At 43.1% G+C, this 18,304-nt stretch overlaps 1 protein-coding gene across 5 annotated transcripts in view; it reads right to left on the bottom strand.

The window, feature by feature from the left end:
• The window catches only part of vps13d (vacuolar protein sorting 13 homolog D), a 223,510-nt gene that overhangs the window by 183,382 nt on the left and 21,824 nt on the right, over positions 1–18,304 (bottom strand). For all 5 annotated transcript variants that reach the window (XM_083919727.1, XM_083919728.1, XM_083919729.1 and 2 more), the window contains exons 11-12: positions 12,604–12,705; positions 195–384 (exon numbers count right to left, since the gene is read on the bottom strand). In XM_083919727.1, coding sequence (XP_083775853.1) covers positions 195–384; positions 12,604–12,705 — 292 coding nt within the window. The remainder of the gene's footprint in view (positions 1–194; positions 385–12,603; positions 12,706–18,304) is intronic.

Here is an 18,304-nt window from a genome sequence, read left to right as displayed (position 1 = left end):
TGATACAAACACAAAAATCTAACTTATTATACAGAAGTCTAAACTTTTTCTGCCAATTAACTTATATAACAGAATATGTAATCGAATAAAACCAATCTTGTGGTAGCAACTTCTGCTAGAACTTATAAGCAGACTAAACACAGATGCTAAATGTTGATAGTCCTTCTCTGGCTCCAGACTGGAGTGTCTCTCACCTAGAATATCCCAGGAGGATGGACTTGGCAGGAGCTCTTCAGGCCTGTCTGCGTCTTGAGAATCTCCATACCAGCCTCCCCAGCCAGGAAACCAAGACTGCAGGTACTGAATCATTCCAGAGCTCCCACTCTTGGGTATGGATGTGGTGGGTAAACAGGGCTGGGGGTCGCTGCTGGGCTCTCGCACCTTCTGGAAGAGGAGACATAGGAAGAACACAGGCTGAAGCTATAACAGAGACACAGTTAGAAGATCAGTTAGCGTTTTTCGACTGACAGGGAGCGGGTTCTTGAACCAGTTTTGTTTAGAATCTTTTGAACCTTGGTACTGTCTAGCAAACAAGCCCACGTATTCAATCTGTTTTGTGGGAACAACTGAGGATGTGTACAATGCACAACGGCAGTAGCCTTAATGTATTGTGTGCAGTTAGCCTGATGTGTTGTGTGTTAGTGGGGTGCATAAATTACCTGAATGTGCTACTTATTTAGTTCCATGTGAAAATAATTTTGAATGTTGGGTGATTTTCTCTCTCATCACATTGTGCTGTTTACTTCAGAGGATTATAAGACAACAACACAGGTCTGCTGTGTGCAGACGGAAAGCTATTTCTCTAATTTACCTCGACAGAAGCAGCGCAGAAAGCTTCACTTACGTTCTTACCTTTCACAATAAAAGCTCGAGATTCACACACTATGTTTCAGTTCGGCACAAACTTTCCAGGTTCTGATCCTAGTTGTTTTTGATAGAAATGTTCCAGCCACAACAAATAGTAATATTCGTCCCATTTGACAGATTTCCCCCCGAAATATGTCGACATATGCGACCAGATAGATTGTAAAAGACCAGGGGGTGAAGGTTAGCGCTGCAGACGAGGCAAGTGGCCAGATTAGTATGGCCACTATTGCTAACCTCTGGGCAGAGCACTGTACAGCCCTATCCACCAAGTTCAAAGCCCTCTCCGTTGATCTTAAAGCCTCGATTTCAATGCTCAAAGCAAAGCTGGACCACGTCCAAGCCACAGTGTCCGAGCACGCTTAGAAGATAGGCTCCCTCGAGGTAAATCCAAATCTACAAGATGAACGTCTGCTAACACTAGAGGCCTCCTTTTCCACCCTAGCAGAGAGCAACGCTAAGTTGATGGCTAAAGTTAGCGACTTGGCGTCCAGAAGCCAGCGTCATAATATCAGAGTGATTGGCCTACCTGAAGCAGTGGAGAGGCAGCGGCAAACGGCCTTCTTCACAGAGCTACTCATTGAGGTTTTCGGCGAAGACTTCCTGGAATCACAGCCAGAATGTGAAGGCTCACCGCACGCCGAGAAGTCGAAGGGCAGACAGCACGGCCAGTCAATATCAGTTTGCACAGGTATCAGGTGTAGGAGAAAATCATACACGAAGCCCGAAAACGGAAGATTTTATTTCTTGGGTTACGGTATCTGTTCAGCATATTTCCCTCTCAAACGTGGGACCCGGCAGGGCTGTCTGCTCTCAATTCAATTAAATTTTATTTACAGTGCCAAATCATAACAAAAGTTATCTCAAGGCACTTTACAGAGTAGGTATAGACCACACTCTATGACTTGATCTATGATTAAATAGAACCAACAACTCCCCCATTGAGGACGGAGGCCATGAAAACATTCCCAAAAACAGGCAGGAACGTCGGACAGACCCCAGCTCTATGGAGGAAAGACATCTGTCTTGACCGGTTGGGGAGGAATAAAAAAGGAGAGAAAGTGAGAAAAGACGGCCAGATGGACAGAGAGAGACGAAGCCAGACACAAAGACAGACAGAGAAACATTTCCAGAGATGGAAACAAAAGTAACAGTAACTATGGTAATAGCTAAAGTGTTGTGAACATGTTATGGCAATTAATATAGCAAAACAGCAAGAAACGGGCACAGCCAAGGTTTCTGAACATGACAATGACGATAACAATTATAGTGGTAAATATGAAGTTGAATTGATAACATGCATTGATGAGACATGCATGATACAGACAGAAAGGATTAAAGCTCAGAGTATCAGTAACAGTATTATGCCCTGGCCGACTACGCCTATAGCAGCATCATTAAGCATAACAAACTCCGCTTAGGCCCAGTCAGGCTCTAAGAGGAATTGAATGCCAATAACAACATAGCTTAGGGCTTGTAAGCCCGAGCTGTAAGCTTTATCAAAGAGTAAAGTTTTTTGTTTTTCTTTAAGTTAAGTCGGGTAATATGGTACTATGAGCTCTTTAAGATACGACGGAGCCTGACCAATAGGAGCTTTGTAAGTTAGGAGAAGGATTTTAAATTATATTCTAGATTTTACAGGTAGCCATTGCAAAGAAGCTAGTACAGGAGGAATATGTTCTCTTCTATTTGTCTCATTTAGTACTCAAGCTGCAACATTTTGGACCAATTGGAGACTCTTAACAGACTTATTGGAGCAGCATGATAATAAGGAGTTGCAATAGTCCAGCCTAGAAGTAACAAATGCATGGACTAGTTTTTCTGCATCTTACTGAGACACAATGTTCCTAATTTTTGCAATATTACACAGAAAATATGCAGTCCTTGTCGCTAGTTTTATGTGAAAAAAGGACATATCCTAATCAAAAATAACACCCAGATTCCTTACTGTTGTACTGAAAGAACACAAAACCATCCAGAGTAACAATATCTTTAGATATTGAGTTTTCGGAGGCCTTCGGGGCCAAGTACGATAACTTCTTTATCTGAGTTTAACATGAGAAAATTGCAAGTCATCTAGCTTTTTATTTCCTTAATGAACTTCCTTTGAAGTTTATCTAACTGATCGGTTTCTTCTGCATTAATAGACAAATATAATTGTGTATTATCAGCATAGCAATGAAAATGTATGGAGTTCTTCCTTATAATATTTCCTAAGGGAAGCATATATAATGTGAATAGAATCGGTTCAAGGACAATACCCTGTGGATCTCCGTGACAAACTTTAGTGTGCATGGAGGATCTATATGATAAACAAGACTTAAACCAGCTCAATGCGGTTCCTTTAATGCCAATTAGATGCTCCAGTCTCTGTAGCAGGATGCGATGGTCAATAGTGTCGGAGGCTGCACTAAGATCTAGTACAACAAATACAGAGACAAGTCCTTTGTCTGAAGCTATTAGAAGGTCATTAGTAATTTTTAATAGTGCTGTCCCAGTGCAATGATTCATTCTAAATCCTGACTGGAAGTCCTCAAATAAACCATTATTATTTAAAAAGTCACACAGTTGATGGGCGACTAATTTCTCAAGGATCTTAGAGAGAAAAGGTAGGTTAGATATAGGTCTATAGTTGGCTAGTACCTCTGGATCAAGACTGGAGTTTTTGAGAAGAGGTTTAATTAAAGCTACTTTAAAAGACTGTTGTATCTAACCTGGTGATGAATTCAATTCAATTCAATTCAAAAAACTTTATTTGTCCCCGGGGGGCAATTCAGGGCACACAGAGCAGCAAATCACGACAGTGCAATTATACAAAAAAACATTTTAACCTAACACAAGAATAAAGTGTAAAAGAAGAGTAAGTGTCAGGATGTTAGTGTGTTAGTACAGGTAGGATAAATGTCAGGATGTTAGTGTGTTAGTACAGGTTAGATACAGAGAGCATTGTCGGCGTGAGATGTAGAAAGACATGTGTGTATCAAATGTAAGCAGACATGTGAACGGGTGTATAAGATGTAAACAATGTAAACATGCAGTAGACTGTTGAAACAGGTATAAACAGAACTGTAGTGCAGAGAAGATATAAGTGGACAGTGATCAGATTCAGATGAGGTCAGACATGATACATGTGTGTAATGAGCAGACGTAAACAGAACTATAGTGCAGTAATAGAGTATAAATATAATATATAACTATAAGCTAGATAATAAAGTGATAGTGGTGCATGGCAGGAAAACAGCAGTCTAAGTATATGCTAGCTCTGTGTAACAGATGAATACTGAAGAATAAAGTGACCATAGTGCTGTGATGGATACAATATAAGACCTGATAGACAGAATAAAGTTGAGTAGTGCATTAATACCATAAATTAACATAACTAACAGAATCAAGTGGACCAGTAAGAACAGAGTAACAGAATAAGTCCGGTGTAAACGTAATAACAGAATAAATAAGTAAGTGGAGTAGTGCAACAGACCGGAGTAACATTATAAACAGAATAAATAAGTAAGTGGAGTAGTGCAACAGACCGGAGTAACATTATAAACAGAGTAAATAAGTGGCGTAGTGCAACAGACCGGAGTAACATTATAAACAGAATAAATAAGTGGCGTAGTGCAACAGTCCAGTAACATTATAAACCGAGTGAACAGAATAAGTGGAATTGTGCATCAAACCAGTAGTTCACAGCTTTGAGGACAGGAGTGGAGGTAGATAGCCAGTTCACGTGTCCGGTAAGTGTCCAGGGGGGGGGGGGGTGTCCAGGGGGTGAAGGTGTCCAGGGAAGGTGTCAGGGGTGGGAAGGGGGGGTGATGGTGATGGTGTCCAGGGAGGGTGTCTGGAGAGGGGAGGAGGAGGGGTGAAGGGAGGGGTGTCCGGGGGGGAGAGGTGTCCAGGGGAGGGTGTCAAGAGTGGGGAGGGGGATGGTCAGAGAGGTCAGGAGTTGAGGAGCTGGACAGCCCTGGGGATGAAGGTTGCTCTTCTCCTCTGTGTCCTGTAGCAGGGACAGCGAAGACGGCGTCCTGAGGGGAGCCACTCAAACGCTGAGAAGAGAGCGTGAGAGGGGTCCTGCATGATCCGACCAGCTAACCTGAGTGTCTGCTGCTCGTGGATGGTCGACAGAGTTCTAACAGGAAGTCCAATGATCTTAGAGCAGACCGTGGCTACGCTCTGCAGACGGTTTCTGTTCTGGAGGCTGGTAGAGTAGAACCAGCATGTGATGGAGAACGTGATGATGCTCTCGATGAAGGAGTAGTAAAAGGTCAGGAGGATGTTCTTGCTGACTCCAAAGGAATTGAGCTTCCTAAGGAAGTATTTCCGCTGCTGACATTTCCTGAGAATCTCCTCTGTGTTGGAGAATTTCAGCAGGCTGTCGAAGATGGTGCCCAGGTACCTGTACTCCTCAACTGCTTCAACAGGCTTCCCGTGGATCACGGTGTTTGCTGATGCAGCCAGTTCCCTCTGCTTGTTGGAGAAGGTCACCACCATGTCTTTGGTTTTGTTGACATTCAGCTCCAGGCAGGAGCTGTCACACCACTCCACAAACACCTGAAGAGCTGGTCCGTGGTGCAGAGATGGGCCTGACAGGGGGCCTCCAGAGACAGGAGGACGGTGTCGTCAGCGTACTTCACCAGATGACAGTTAGGCTGTGTGGTTCTGCAGTCATCGGTGTAGAGGATGAAGAGCAGAGGTGAGAGCACACAGCCCTGAGGGGAGCCGGTTGAGGTGTGTTGGAGGTTGGAGAAGGTGCTGTTGACCAGGACTCTCTGTGAACGGTTGGTCAGGAAGTCCAGTATCCACAGGATTAGCAGTTGGTCCAGATGAAAGAGGGCTGAGAGTTTGTCAGCCAGGATGTGGGGCTGCATGGTGTTAAATGCAGAGGAGAAGTCTGCAAACAGGAGTCTGGCTGCGGTGTTGGGGCGCTCCAGGTGTTTGTGAACAGTGTCTATTATGAATGTTTTTGCATCATCGACGCCCCTGCCAGCTCGATAAGCGAATTGGAGTGGGTCCATCTGGGAGTGAGTTTCCCTGATGATGTGTTGTTTTATGATCCTCTCCATGGCCTTCATCACCAGAGAGGTGAGGGCCACCGGCCGGAGGTCATTCAGACATTTGACGGCGCTCTTCTTGGGGATGGGGATAACTGTTGAGTGTTTCCATTGCTGGGGGACTATGCTGCTGTCCATGGATCTTTGGAACAGGGTCTGAAACACGCCCCCTAGCTGCTCAGCGCAGTGCTTCAGGACGCGGCCGCTGATGTTGTCTGGGCCAGGTGAGCTGTTCTCCCTTGTCTTCCTGAGGGCTTTCACCACGTCCTCTTCACTGAAGGTGAAGGCTGCTGAGTCACTGGGCTTGAGCTTGGACATCACTTCTTCCAGCTGGGTGGTGTTGTCCTGCTCGAACCTTGTGTAGAAAGAGTTAAGGTCATTGGGGAGAGATGAAGAGCTGCTGCCTGAAAACTGGATGGTTTTTGTTGTGCTGGCAGCAGTGTTCACAGCAGCCATGTTCTTAAGTCCCTGCCAGGCTGAGCGGAGGTTACCCTGCCTGAAGCACTCCTCCACTTTGTTCTTGTACTCCAGCTTGGCAGTTTTTATGGCATGCTTGACCTCTCTGTTGACCTCCTTTTTCTCCATTTCAGAGCCGGTGAAGAAGACCCTTTTCTTCATGTTGAGGATCTCCTTGAGCTCTTTGGTGATCCAGGGTTTGTTGTTGGGGTAGAAAGTGACCGTTTTGGAGGGGATGATGTTGTCCACACAGAAGGAAATGTACGATGACACAGTGTCCACATGTTCATTAATGTCATCAGAGGGGGCCAGGAGGTTGTCCCAGTCAGTGGATTCAAAGCATCCTTAGAGTGTGATGATGCTTTCGTTGGTCCACTGCTTGATGTTCTTGACAACTTTCTTCACCCTTCTCATGACAGAGATATAAGCCGGAGCAAGCAGGATGGCATGGTGATCAGCAGAGCCTAGAGGGGGGAGGGCGACAGATCTGTATGCGTCGGGTACTGAACCATAGCACTTGTCCAGTGTCTTCTCCTGGCGTGTGTGGCATGTGATATACTGTTGATAACCTTTTAATGATTTGTCCAGGGAGCAGTGGTTGAAATCACCCAAGATGAATTTGGGAGAGTCCGGTGAAATGTGGTCCAGTTTGTTTAAGGAGTCTGTGATGTGTTCAGTGGCTGTGACTGCGTTGGCTCTGGGGTGGATGTAAACCAGGATGACAAAGAGCTGAGGAAACTCTCCGGGTAGGTAGAAAGGACGAAGGGAGACAGCCAGAAGCTCAATGTCCGGGGTGGACAGTTTCTCCCTCACGACGATCGTTGAGCACCAGCGTGTGTTTACATACAGACACACGCCGCCGCCATGTTGTTTACCGGTGAGCTCACTGTCTCGATCAAGTCTTAGAGGGGGGCCGAAGCCATTAACGTGCAGGGCATGGTCATCGTCGTTCTTATTTAACCACGTCTCAGTGAAAGCAAGAACCGAGGCAGTCCTGTACTCATGCATGTGGTTAACGTTAGCTTGTAGCTCGTCCGTTTTGTTCCGGAGGGATCTAACATTAGCTAGGACGATGGATGGAAGCGGCCGTTGTTTACAAGTCTCCCGTTTGAGCCTGGCCCTAATTCCGCTCTTTCTCTTCCCCCTTCTGGTTACCTTATTGTTCTTGTGTGTGGACTTGTCGTGGCTGGTTGAGTTACTCCGCAGTAATTCCTTCGGTAGCGAGTCTACGGCGAAGGCGTGTAGAGGATGGAGTCCGAGCTGTAGTAGGGTCTCTCTGGAGTACGTGTTCCGCTGGTTGTTGTTTCTGCTCGCCGTCACAAACTCCAGGAGAAACCACACTTGAAGAATGGCCATGAAAAACACGGGTATATCCATGCCCAACGGAGAATTAAAGTCCCGGGTGAAAAGGAAAAGAAAAACAGGAGAATAACTTCCGCGTTGTCCGGCAGTCACGGGGTTAACAGGAAGGTAAACAAAGAGAGCGTCATGAGGGGACGGGCAGGAAGAAAAAGTCCGCTACGTCTATGTAACGTAGTTAAAAAGTTAGAAAAACACACTCGGCGTGTGTGGCATGCAGAGGGTAAACTAAAAAGTAACAATATATATACATAAGATAAGTAGAAAAACGTAATAAATGCTAAATAACGCTAAAAGTTGCTCTGTGCTCCGTCCGGTCGACCACACGAGCAGCGGCCCGGAACCGGAACCGGAAGCATCTAGTGAAGACATATTTATTGTATCTAGTACAGGGGTGCTAACTAAAGGTAACACTTCTGTAAGTAACCTAGTTGTAATATAGTCCAGGAGAGAAGTAGAAGGCTTTGATGCCGAAATAGTAGAGGTTAATTTGTTACGGTCAATTGTAGAAAAGCAGTCCAAGTATACATTAGGTCGTACAGTTGTTACCAAGGTTCCTGGGTTTACAGAAAAATTGGTGCCAAGCGAGTTGATTTTGTCTCTAATAGTTATAATTTTGTCATTAAAGAAGGTCATGAAGTCATTACTACTGAGGGTCATAGGAATTCATGGCTCAAAAGAGCTGTGGCTCTCTGTTAGCCTGGCTACAGTGCTGAAAAGGAATCTAGGATTGTTCTTATTCTCCTCTAGTAAAGATGTGTAATAGGCTGCTCTGGCATTACGGAGGGCCTTCCTATATGTTTTAAGACTTTCTTGCAAAACTGAGCGAGATTCCTCCAATTTAGTGGAACGCCATTTATTTTCCAATTTTTGCCATACTTTAATTTAACGTTTAAATTCACGGGTTTGTGAGTTATACCACTGAGCTAACTTCCTCTGTTTCAATATCTTCTTTTTTAAAGGAGCAACAGAGTCGGGTGTTGTTCATAGTGAGCCTGCAACACTGTCAACAAGGTGATCAATTTCAGAGTAACTAACGTTGGTACAGGAATCTTGGATATTTGGATAAGGCATTAAATTAAATGCAGATGGAATCGCTCCCTTAAATTTTGTTACAGCACTATAAACATCTAGTGTAAAAACTTTTGCTCAGAGGCGAGTATTCCTGTAATAGAAATTCAAAAGTTATTAGATAGTGGTCTGATAAAATAGGATTCTGGGGAAAAATTATTAAGTCTTGGATTTCCACACCATGAGCCAATGTACACTCGGACAAAAACCAATCGAATCTATTAGAAAGATTGACGCAGTACTTAGGCTATTATTATCAATGTCCACATGAATATTAAAATCTCCTACGATGATTACTTTATCAGATTTAAGGACTAAATTTGGCAGACACTCTGAGAATTCAGATAGAAATTCAGAGTATGGACCAGGAAAACGGTACAGTCTAACAAATATAATTGGCTGCAAAGTTTACCAGGTTGAATTTTGACTAAGAACAAGACTTATGAATTATAAATTAATTATAATTTAGTTTAGGTTTAGGGTTGATTATTAGGCCTGAGTCATAAATAGCTGCAACAGCTCCTCCATGACCACTGCCTCGAGGAATATGGGATTCATTTAGGCTAACATATTCTTCATGACAAAGCCAGATTTCAGTCAGACAGAGTGTGTAAGACTGCAACTCTGCTTCTCGTGCGTCTGTGATAAGGGCAGCACAGAGAGGTGTAATAAACTGTGACTCTGCATCCTGATCCCAGCACTGGGTTTTAGTCAGGAGGTGGTGGTGGTGGTGCAGGACCGGACAGTCAGGTCAATGCTGACCAATAAAAGTCTTGACCCCTCCTGGTTAGGTTGTCGTGTTTAAAAAGCCTGGGTCTGTTTAAAAAAGCTGTAAAATATTCCACAAATGGAATACTTTTCCCCAGGCAGTATTCTTTAAGCCACAGGGCGGCGGGCAGAGGTGGCTGATCATGATGTCACCAAAACACAGCGGGGGAAGTGGGCCAGAAATAATCAGTCGTTCCCCGTGTCCAGCAGGCTGTTCACTATGGACTTGAAGTCCTGCTTGAGGACCTCCGACTGGCGGTTCTTGAAATCGTTGGTACCCGCCTGCAGGACCAGCGTGGAGGCCGAGCCGTGCTGTGAACACAGCTGGAGGGCGGAGAACTCAATTTCCCTGACACAGTCTCCAGGGCAGCCGAGGTCCCGACAACCAGCACGGGGAGAATGCGCTTTTTGCCTGGAGGTGCACCGGCCGGTGGCTGCTCCTAACCGAGACGGAGGGAAGGGGTAAGGTTGGACAAGTGGACCCTGGCTCCTGGGCCGGCGAGAGTCACGACCAGCTAGATTGACGGATCCCGGGGCAAGCTGGAGTACACACCCAGCGAAAGGAAATCACGCAGGCTTAGGACATCATACCGGTTATCCAGTGGTAGATCTGGATGCGGGGGAGGGAGAGATGGACAAGACCCCGTGTCGCTGTTCACCACTGACCAGGGTTCACTCGGCTTGAGTGGAGTTGAGCTCACCGGACCCGGAGCCACTGCTCCGTCCTCATCAACGCCAGAAGCCCTAAGATGGGCGACGAGCTTCGCCTGGGTCATGGCGATGTTGGAGAGATTCAGATAGAGATTAATTTGTCCCTCTCCTTGAGGTCAGCCTTCAGGCCAGAGAAGCTCTCATTGACTTTTGGGAGGGGGGTTGGCACACCGCCATCATACCTGCAGCCTGTGCCGGGGATCCGTCACCCCGTGACAGAGAACAACCACAGGAAGGTGAGTTTAATTCTGGCCCCGGAGCCGAAATGTCCAGGGAGACCTTCCTCACTCCTGGGCAGGCAGCCCACTTCACCAGTTTCTTTTAGATCCCACGGAGTTAAAAAAGTTCTTTAAAAAGGAGCACCTCACTAGTGCGATTTGGCGTCATGATTTCCGTGTTTTACTTCTGCAGTGTGATCAGAGGCAATCACACCCGTGAACACTTTTTCCTACAGGCATATGTTTGGGTGATTTTCAGCCAGCAATAGTGATCGAAGGTAAAGTAGGTTTTGGGTTGACTTTGCAGGGAAAGTGTCATTTATGTGCCCAGGACACTGACCAAAAACCAAGATTCCATCTTAATTTTTTGTTCCCAAATTCCTAATTTTCCAGTAATTTTGGAGCATTTTTATATGGTCCCCTCATGATGCTTTTCTTTCATTTTGTTAGACATGACACAGTTTAAAATAAAAGAACACTACTCAAATGTGTCATGTATTGGCACGTTTTGATATATTTTAATGACAAGTACTTTTTATTGGGTGTATTATCTTAGGTAAAAATCCCCCGGCGTTAGTGATGTTGTTTTGAATTTGAGCGATAGTGTTCTAGGGTTAAAAAATAGATCCAATAAAAGCTGGGGCCGAGTGATTTCCAATATAAAAAACGAGAAACTGTGTTAAAAACAATATTTTCCAGAGCCGAGGGGAGCTGGGGGGAAATCCAGCGACGCTGCGCATGCGTCACAAGCAAAGTTAAAAACAATACGCCACCCTTGTTCAACATAGCCATCGAGCCATTAGCCATCTGGCATAGAAACCAGAATGAGTTTGAAGGCATCACCTGTTTTGGTCTAGTCCACAAGCTTTCCTTATATGCCGATGACCTTCTCTTACTCATCTTCCTGCTCTTGCATTCTAGGATTTGTTCACTGCTCCCCATAACCGCTCATAAGGTCTCACCTAATCCGTTTGTCGCCAATAGTCTTCTGAATACAACTCTTCTGAGCCCAGCCCCCACTGTATCGCCTAAAATGCATTAGAAAAGGATTTAGGGGTAGACATTACTGGCGTAGAGTGGAGGGACATTTTACAACTGCTTCACTCATCCTCGAATTGTGCCAGGCATGGCCTATTACAGTGGAAGGTGCTTCATAGAGCCCATTTTACCAATGCTAAATTGGCTAAGATATAGCTTAGTCACAGTGGCACTAACTGTTGTAAGCTGTCCCCAGCCGAACATGCACACATGTTCTGGACATACCCGAAGCTTGCCGAATTTTGGTCTGATATATTTTAAACCCTCAAATAGGCTCTTAACATAAATTTGGAACCCAATCCCCTGACTGCTCATTTTGGGTCTAAAAATCTGCCCACTACTACACCACGTGTCGTGGCCTTTACCACCCTGCTCGCCAGACGTAATATTCTCCTTAAATGGAAACAAGTTTCTCCACCGAGTAGTTGGATACGCGAAATTTTACAATTTTTGTCTATGGTTAGAGAAGGGATCTTTACAATGTCTATGGTTATAGAAGGGATCTTTGACAGCATTCCACAAAACTATTAGTAATAGTCTCACTGTTATTCCTGATGATGCGGAAAACACCTCCTGTACCTTGAAGGAGAGAGCTGTGACCACATCGGGAGGAATAATGGGTTTTTCGTTTTGTTCCTGTTTTTCACTTTAAGGCAGATGCGTTGAAACACTTTTTCTTGTTTGATATCTGCAATATATATATATATATATATATATATATATATATATATATATATATATTGGATATGATATATATATATATATATATATATATATATATCATATTCAATAAAAAATGTCGAGAAAAATAAAATAAATATACCAGTCGGTTCAAACCCTGGTGCGCGAATCAAGCCCATTCCCTTAGCCTCGAAAAAGGCTAAGTGAGAAGTTTGATGATTGATTGATTGATTGACCAGTCATCTTTGTGTCAACAGTTGAAAGCTAAATGCAGACATGAGTTTAATCTAAGGAAGAAGTGAACATCTCTTCCTACAAAGGCCACAAAGACCATGGATGTGTTTAATTCTTTTTACCTTTGAGCATGTGTATAAATCATCTAAGCTTACCTCTGCAATCTTTTCCTGCTTTCGAAACCAGTCGTGGACAATTTCTCGGAGACTCTGGAGCTCCTCTACTGTCTGCTCTTCTTCCACTCGCTCCAGCTCACTCTAGGTGATAGAGACAAACTCAAACATTAGTTTAAAACCCATCATATGCGCATCACAGCATTTTAAAAAAAGAAGAACATATTTAACCAGGTGCCTATTCATGTACTTGGGGTCAGGCAGTTCAGGCATTTTTGAAAAGATGAGGGGACCTACAGACCATTCTTGTAATGGGATCCCACCAGCCACAACGCCAAATAAGGGCAGATGTGGAACCACACCCATCTTTTAATTCAGCATTCATTTTGAGCTCAACTAAAGTAAACAACATTTCAGTAAAGGATATTTGCCGTTTGTATAGCTGCACTCATTTCATCCGCTGAAGCTGCCATGTTTACACTGAACAGTGGCTTTTTGTTGCGCCACGCCACACTTCAAGCCGCCTCAAAACCAATGCTGATAGGTTCAGTCGCTTGGGCAACTTTCTCCATATTTTCTCTGCCGCAGGTTACCAGACTGATCTGCAAGGAAAATATGACAGAGCCCCGCCTGATCTAGGTAAAAACCACACTCTATGACTTATTTATGGTTTACAGAGACCCAACAATTCCCCGATGAGCATGATCTTAAATAAAAGTAGTAATACTTATTATTAGGGATGCTCGATATTGGCTTTTCTGCCGATATCCGATATTCAGATATTGTCCAACGCTTAATTTCCGATACCGATATCACCCGATACCGATATATGCAGTCTTTTTACACCAAAATTGTTAAGATAACAAAATCACATATCACCTAATATGGAATTAACACATTATGCCTAATTTATTGTGAGGACCCACTGGATGCATACATAGATGCAACATGGCTTTCAAATGTAAAAACAGTCTGTACAAAATAAGTTATTGAAAAAAGTGCCATTCATTTATTTGTTTGTGTTTTTAGAGAGAATATTTTGCCTCAAACACACTACAGACAATATCAACACCAGGAAGATGCATATCTACAGTCCAGAGTAGTAAACAAACATAGTCCTCTTTTTCCAGACTGAGTAACTGGCCATAACTTGGCAAATAATACAATCAATAAATTAGCAGTCAAGCTCAACATGCTAACCTGTATTGGATTTAATGGATACAGCACCAGAAATTAGCTTCTCGACGTGACTAAACAAGGCTGTACAATTCGGGTAAACACTGGTCTGAGAAATACTTGCGACTGGGCCTGGCATAACGCGGCTCGAGGAACTACACAAGTTCGGTGAATGTGATAGAAAAAGTTTTTTTCTCGGTGTCGGCCTTTGCTTCTTTTCATCACTTTGCTGCGCAGATGTAGCGTATAACTCTGCATGATTCTTCTTGAGGTGGGTGATCAAATTTGATGTATTAAAGGAAGACGCCTTGTTTCCTCCTCTCATAACCGACGCTTTGCAGACATTGCAAATTGCAAATTTACTGTTAGTAGGTGACACTTGGAAATACTTCCAAACCACGGACATCTCATGCACCGGGCGAGCAAGCTTGTTAGCCACGGTTAGCAACCTACGAGTTTAGCATGTTGTTGTTGTTATACGTCATCAAGCATGCGCCTGTAAACGTCCCATGTTGCATTCATGCAGACTCGGAAATGCTGAAGACCTACAGAACTAACATCGGTTGTGAAAACCCGATACCGATAATTCCCGATATTACATTTTTAACTCAATATCGGCCGATATCGGACGGCCGATATTATCGGACATCCCTACTTATTATAGTTATTATATATAGTATTACTAACTTAAAGACTTTATCTACTTGATTTAATCTGCTGATTTTTAAAATTGTACTCCATAAGATTTGAGATATGTTGTTTCTAGTGGCATCTTTAGCATTAAGATGTAACTGCAGGCGAGCCTGTTCTTGCCCTCCAAGCCCTCCATCTTGTCACATTTTTTGCTCTTTTGTAAACTTTATGGAAACACATTCACCTCTCTACTTCCAGTCCATCCCCTATACAGTGAAGATCAAAATTAGCAAAAATAGAGAACACTTTCAGATACTTCCGAGTTATTGGTGTTAATCTGGCACCTGGTGAGAATTGACTTCATTGTTGGATACACCCTATTTATCTGGCAGCTCTCCTGGTTACTTTGCAAGATGGCAAGATGGTGACTGAAACCCTGAGGCAGCAGGTTGTCCAGATAAATGCCAAAGGGATGACCCTCTCAGCCATCAGAGAGAGGTTGGGCGTTCCAAGTCTGTGATTTCAAGAATATTGAAACTTTACAAGGACACAGATTAATTTAAGTCCCTCAAAAAGGCCGGTCATCCACGTAAAACAAGCGCACAAGAGGACAGGATTATGAGAAGACTCTCAATGGGGAAATCGCTTCAACACTGCAGCTGGAGTTGCTCACCAGTTCACTGCTGAACAGGGCAAGGATCTGTCTGGTGGCCGGACATGAAGCCGACCTCCCCACGCAGAACGCACCTTCAGCTAGATCAAGACAAACTACCTGGGAAACAGCTGGCCCGAAACCACGTGGGCAGCAAGGGGCCCGCCTCAAGCATATTCAGGACAAACTGAAGGGGTTTCAACGCAATGAGGAGGCTTCATGAGAGTTTTTGTTATTATGGGTGATGGAATAACCTACAGAGATCGGTAAGACTATCATATCCATTACCACACAAGTAAGTCTGGGAGCTGATGTTTACTTTTCTATATGCGCTACTCTGATGTTAACCTATCAGGGAGAATGGGTGGCATGGGGAGGGGCACCTTCAAGCTTAAGGTATTCCCCTCCCAAATTATAAATTGAAATTATACTTCAAGGATGGAAGTCACTAAAGTTCACTATGTATGTTAAGCTTATATGTTGTGTTTCACTTTGGTACACAAACAGAAGTTTTGTTGTTCTGGTCATCTATGGAGGTTGACTATTAAGGTAAACTTATTTTCTTTTCAACAGTTGAAATGCATCAACACGAGTACCGAGTGATCACTCTTAATGTTAACGGGTGAAATAATCCAATAAAGAGGAGTAAGGCCATCGCTAAAATGAAAAGGGAGAAGCAGGATATAATCTTCTGGCAAGAGACTCATCTTGCTGGTTAAAGGCTTCATTGACAATAACAAAGTAACATTATTGAAATTTTATAGACCACCAGGAACTAATAAAGGACTAATTAAAAAGGTGTTTAATATGATAACTACTGAAACATCAAGTGTGCTGAAATGCGCCGAGGACTGGAACATTAATTTACATTCTGCCCTGGACTCTACAGGTAGAACAAAAAAGATAAAACCTGAAACTTTATAAATTAAAATACTGCTTAAAGAATTAAGCATGTTGGATGTATGGAGATAAATACACCCAACCAATAAGAGTTTTACCTATATACCTATTTTAAAAACTTATACTCACAACCCCTGGCGGCTGAATGATTAGCTGTATCAAACTTTCTATCATCTCTACATTTACCCTCAGTAGGTACAGAGCAGAAAAAAATTATGACCCAAGACAAAACGAATGAAGAGATAAATAAAGCAATATCGAGACTGAAAACAGGTAAAATGCCAGGAGCTGATGGCTATCCAGAGTCATGGTATAAGACCTTTCGTAAAATCCTTGTATCGGTACTTAAAAAAATGCTTTAATGATTTCCTGGAGACTAGCTATAATTTCAGTGATCCTCAAATCAGGTAAAGACAAGACAGAATACAGATTATATGCATAAATACTAGCAAAAAGATTGGATAATATTGTCCCAGATCTGATAGACCCCTATCAGACGCTATCCTGAGTGTTTCACACAGGCAAACTCAGGATAGCGTGCGCCGTGCTCGCCACCTCATTAATACGATGAGTGAATACAGGGAATCTATAGCCATTAGCCTTGATGCTGAAAAGGCTCTCGATTCCATTCGATGGGAATATTTGTATCTGATCCTCAAACGTTTCGGCTTCAACGATCAGGTAATTTGATGTCTGAATTCCCTATACTGTTCACCACCAGAATAAAAATGAACGGATTCCTGTCTAACTCAGTACCTCTTGAGAGGGGGTGTCGTCTGGGGTGCCCACTTAATCCCAAACTTTTTGCTCTTTTCATTGAGCCACTGGCCCAGGCAATAAGAGAAGATAAGGACATAACTGGTGTATTGATTGGAAACGCACATTTTTGTTTATATGCAGACGATATTCTTCTGACCCTTAGCAACCCCAAAGTAAGTCTCCCTAAACTACTGTACTTTTTTGAAGAATTTGGCTCATACTCCAGTTATAAACTAAATTTGCATAAAACCCAAACTCTAACCTTTAATCTGAAACCACATGAAAACATTTATAGAACATGTAATTTGAACTGACAAATATTGTATTTAAATACATTGGAGTACAAATACCGCTGACATCAAGGCAGACTTAAGTAGCTGGTCCTTATTACCAGATGTACAACCAGATAGACATAATTAAAATGAACATGCTGCCCCATCTCCTGTATCTCTTCCAGTTGTTGCCAATTGAGATACTGCCAAAGCAATTTAAGGAATGGAATAGGATGATATGTACTTTTAGCTGGGCAAAACAAAGACCACAACTTAGATTTCAGACACTACAGTTGCCCAAAGAAAAAGGCGGAAGCACCTTACCCTGTTTGGAAGATTATTGCAGAGCGGCACAGTTGCACTTCCTGGTCGGCTGGTGTAATCCGGAATGTGACGCGAAATGGAAGGAGTTAGAACTAACTTTCATATGGGAACCTCTCCCATCTGTGCTGGGAGACCAAACCCTCTTGAAAAAGTACTTACTGATAGATAAGCTAACTAATTGGATAGTAACCCCTCTAAATGTATGGTACAAAATCCTTAAAAACCTTAAGATGGAAAGAAATGCTCGACTATTAAGCTGGGTGGCATTTGATACGGATTCCATAACGACTAGACTGGACAATAGGTCATGCATTGGACAAACATGGGTATTACCTCATACTGCATAATTTCTACTAGTACTATCCTAGACTCCTGTGAATGTCTCAGTAAAAAGCACAATATGGAGAAAGAGGATCTTTACAGATATTTTCAATTGAGAGATTATTTTAATAAAAATATTAAAACTATCGGATAAGAAGGAATGAACCTGGTAGGAATATTTGTCAATGCTTACAAGGGAAATTCGAACAGGAAATTGATCCCTAAGATTTATTCAGCTTTACAGAAGGACAGAGGTCACTCCACAATGTATATTAAATCGAGGTGGAAAAGAGAAGCTAACATACGGCTAACTAAAGATGATTGGCTAAATGTTTGTAGGACATTGTCCACTACCTCTAGCTCAGCTCTGTGGAGGGAATTTACCTGGAAAAACACTCTAAGATACTTTATAACTCCCAGAATCAAAAGCTTACAGACTAATAACCCAGCTCAGGGGCAATGTTGGAGAGAATGTGGTAATATGTCAGCTGGCCACTTTCACATATTCTGGAATGTCCCATTATTTCATCTTATTGGGGAGACATTATAGCGGCAATCAAATCAATAATCAACTTGCAGCCTGATCTCAGCTTTAGTGTTATATACTTATGAAATATACCAATTGGAATAAACAAACAAGATAGATACCTATTACAACTATTATTGGCAGGTAGCAAGAAGGCAATAACCAGGAAATCCTATCCAG

The sequence above is a fragment of the Echiichthys vipera genome (genome assembly GCF_963691815.1).
Source record: "Echiichthys vipera genome assembly, chromosome: 9".
NCBI classification, from domain to species: Eukaryota; Metazoa; Chordata; class Actinopteri; order Perciformes; family Trachinidae; genus Echiichthys; species Echiichthys vipera.
The sequence above is the reverse complement of the archived record's forward strand: the minus strand, read 5'-3'. Positions and strand labels throughout refer to the sequence as shown.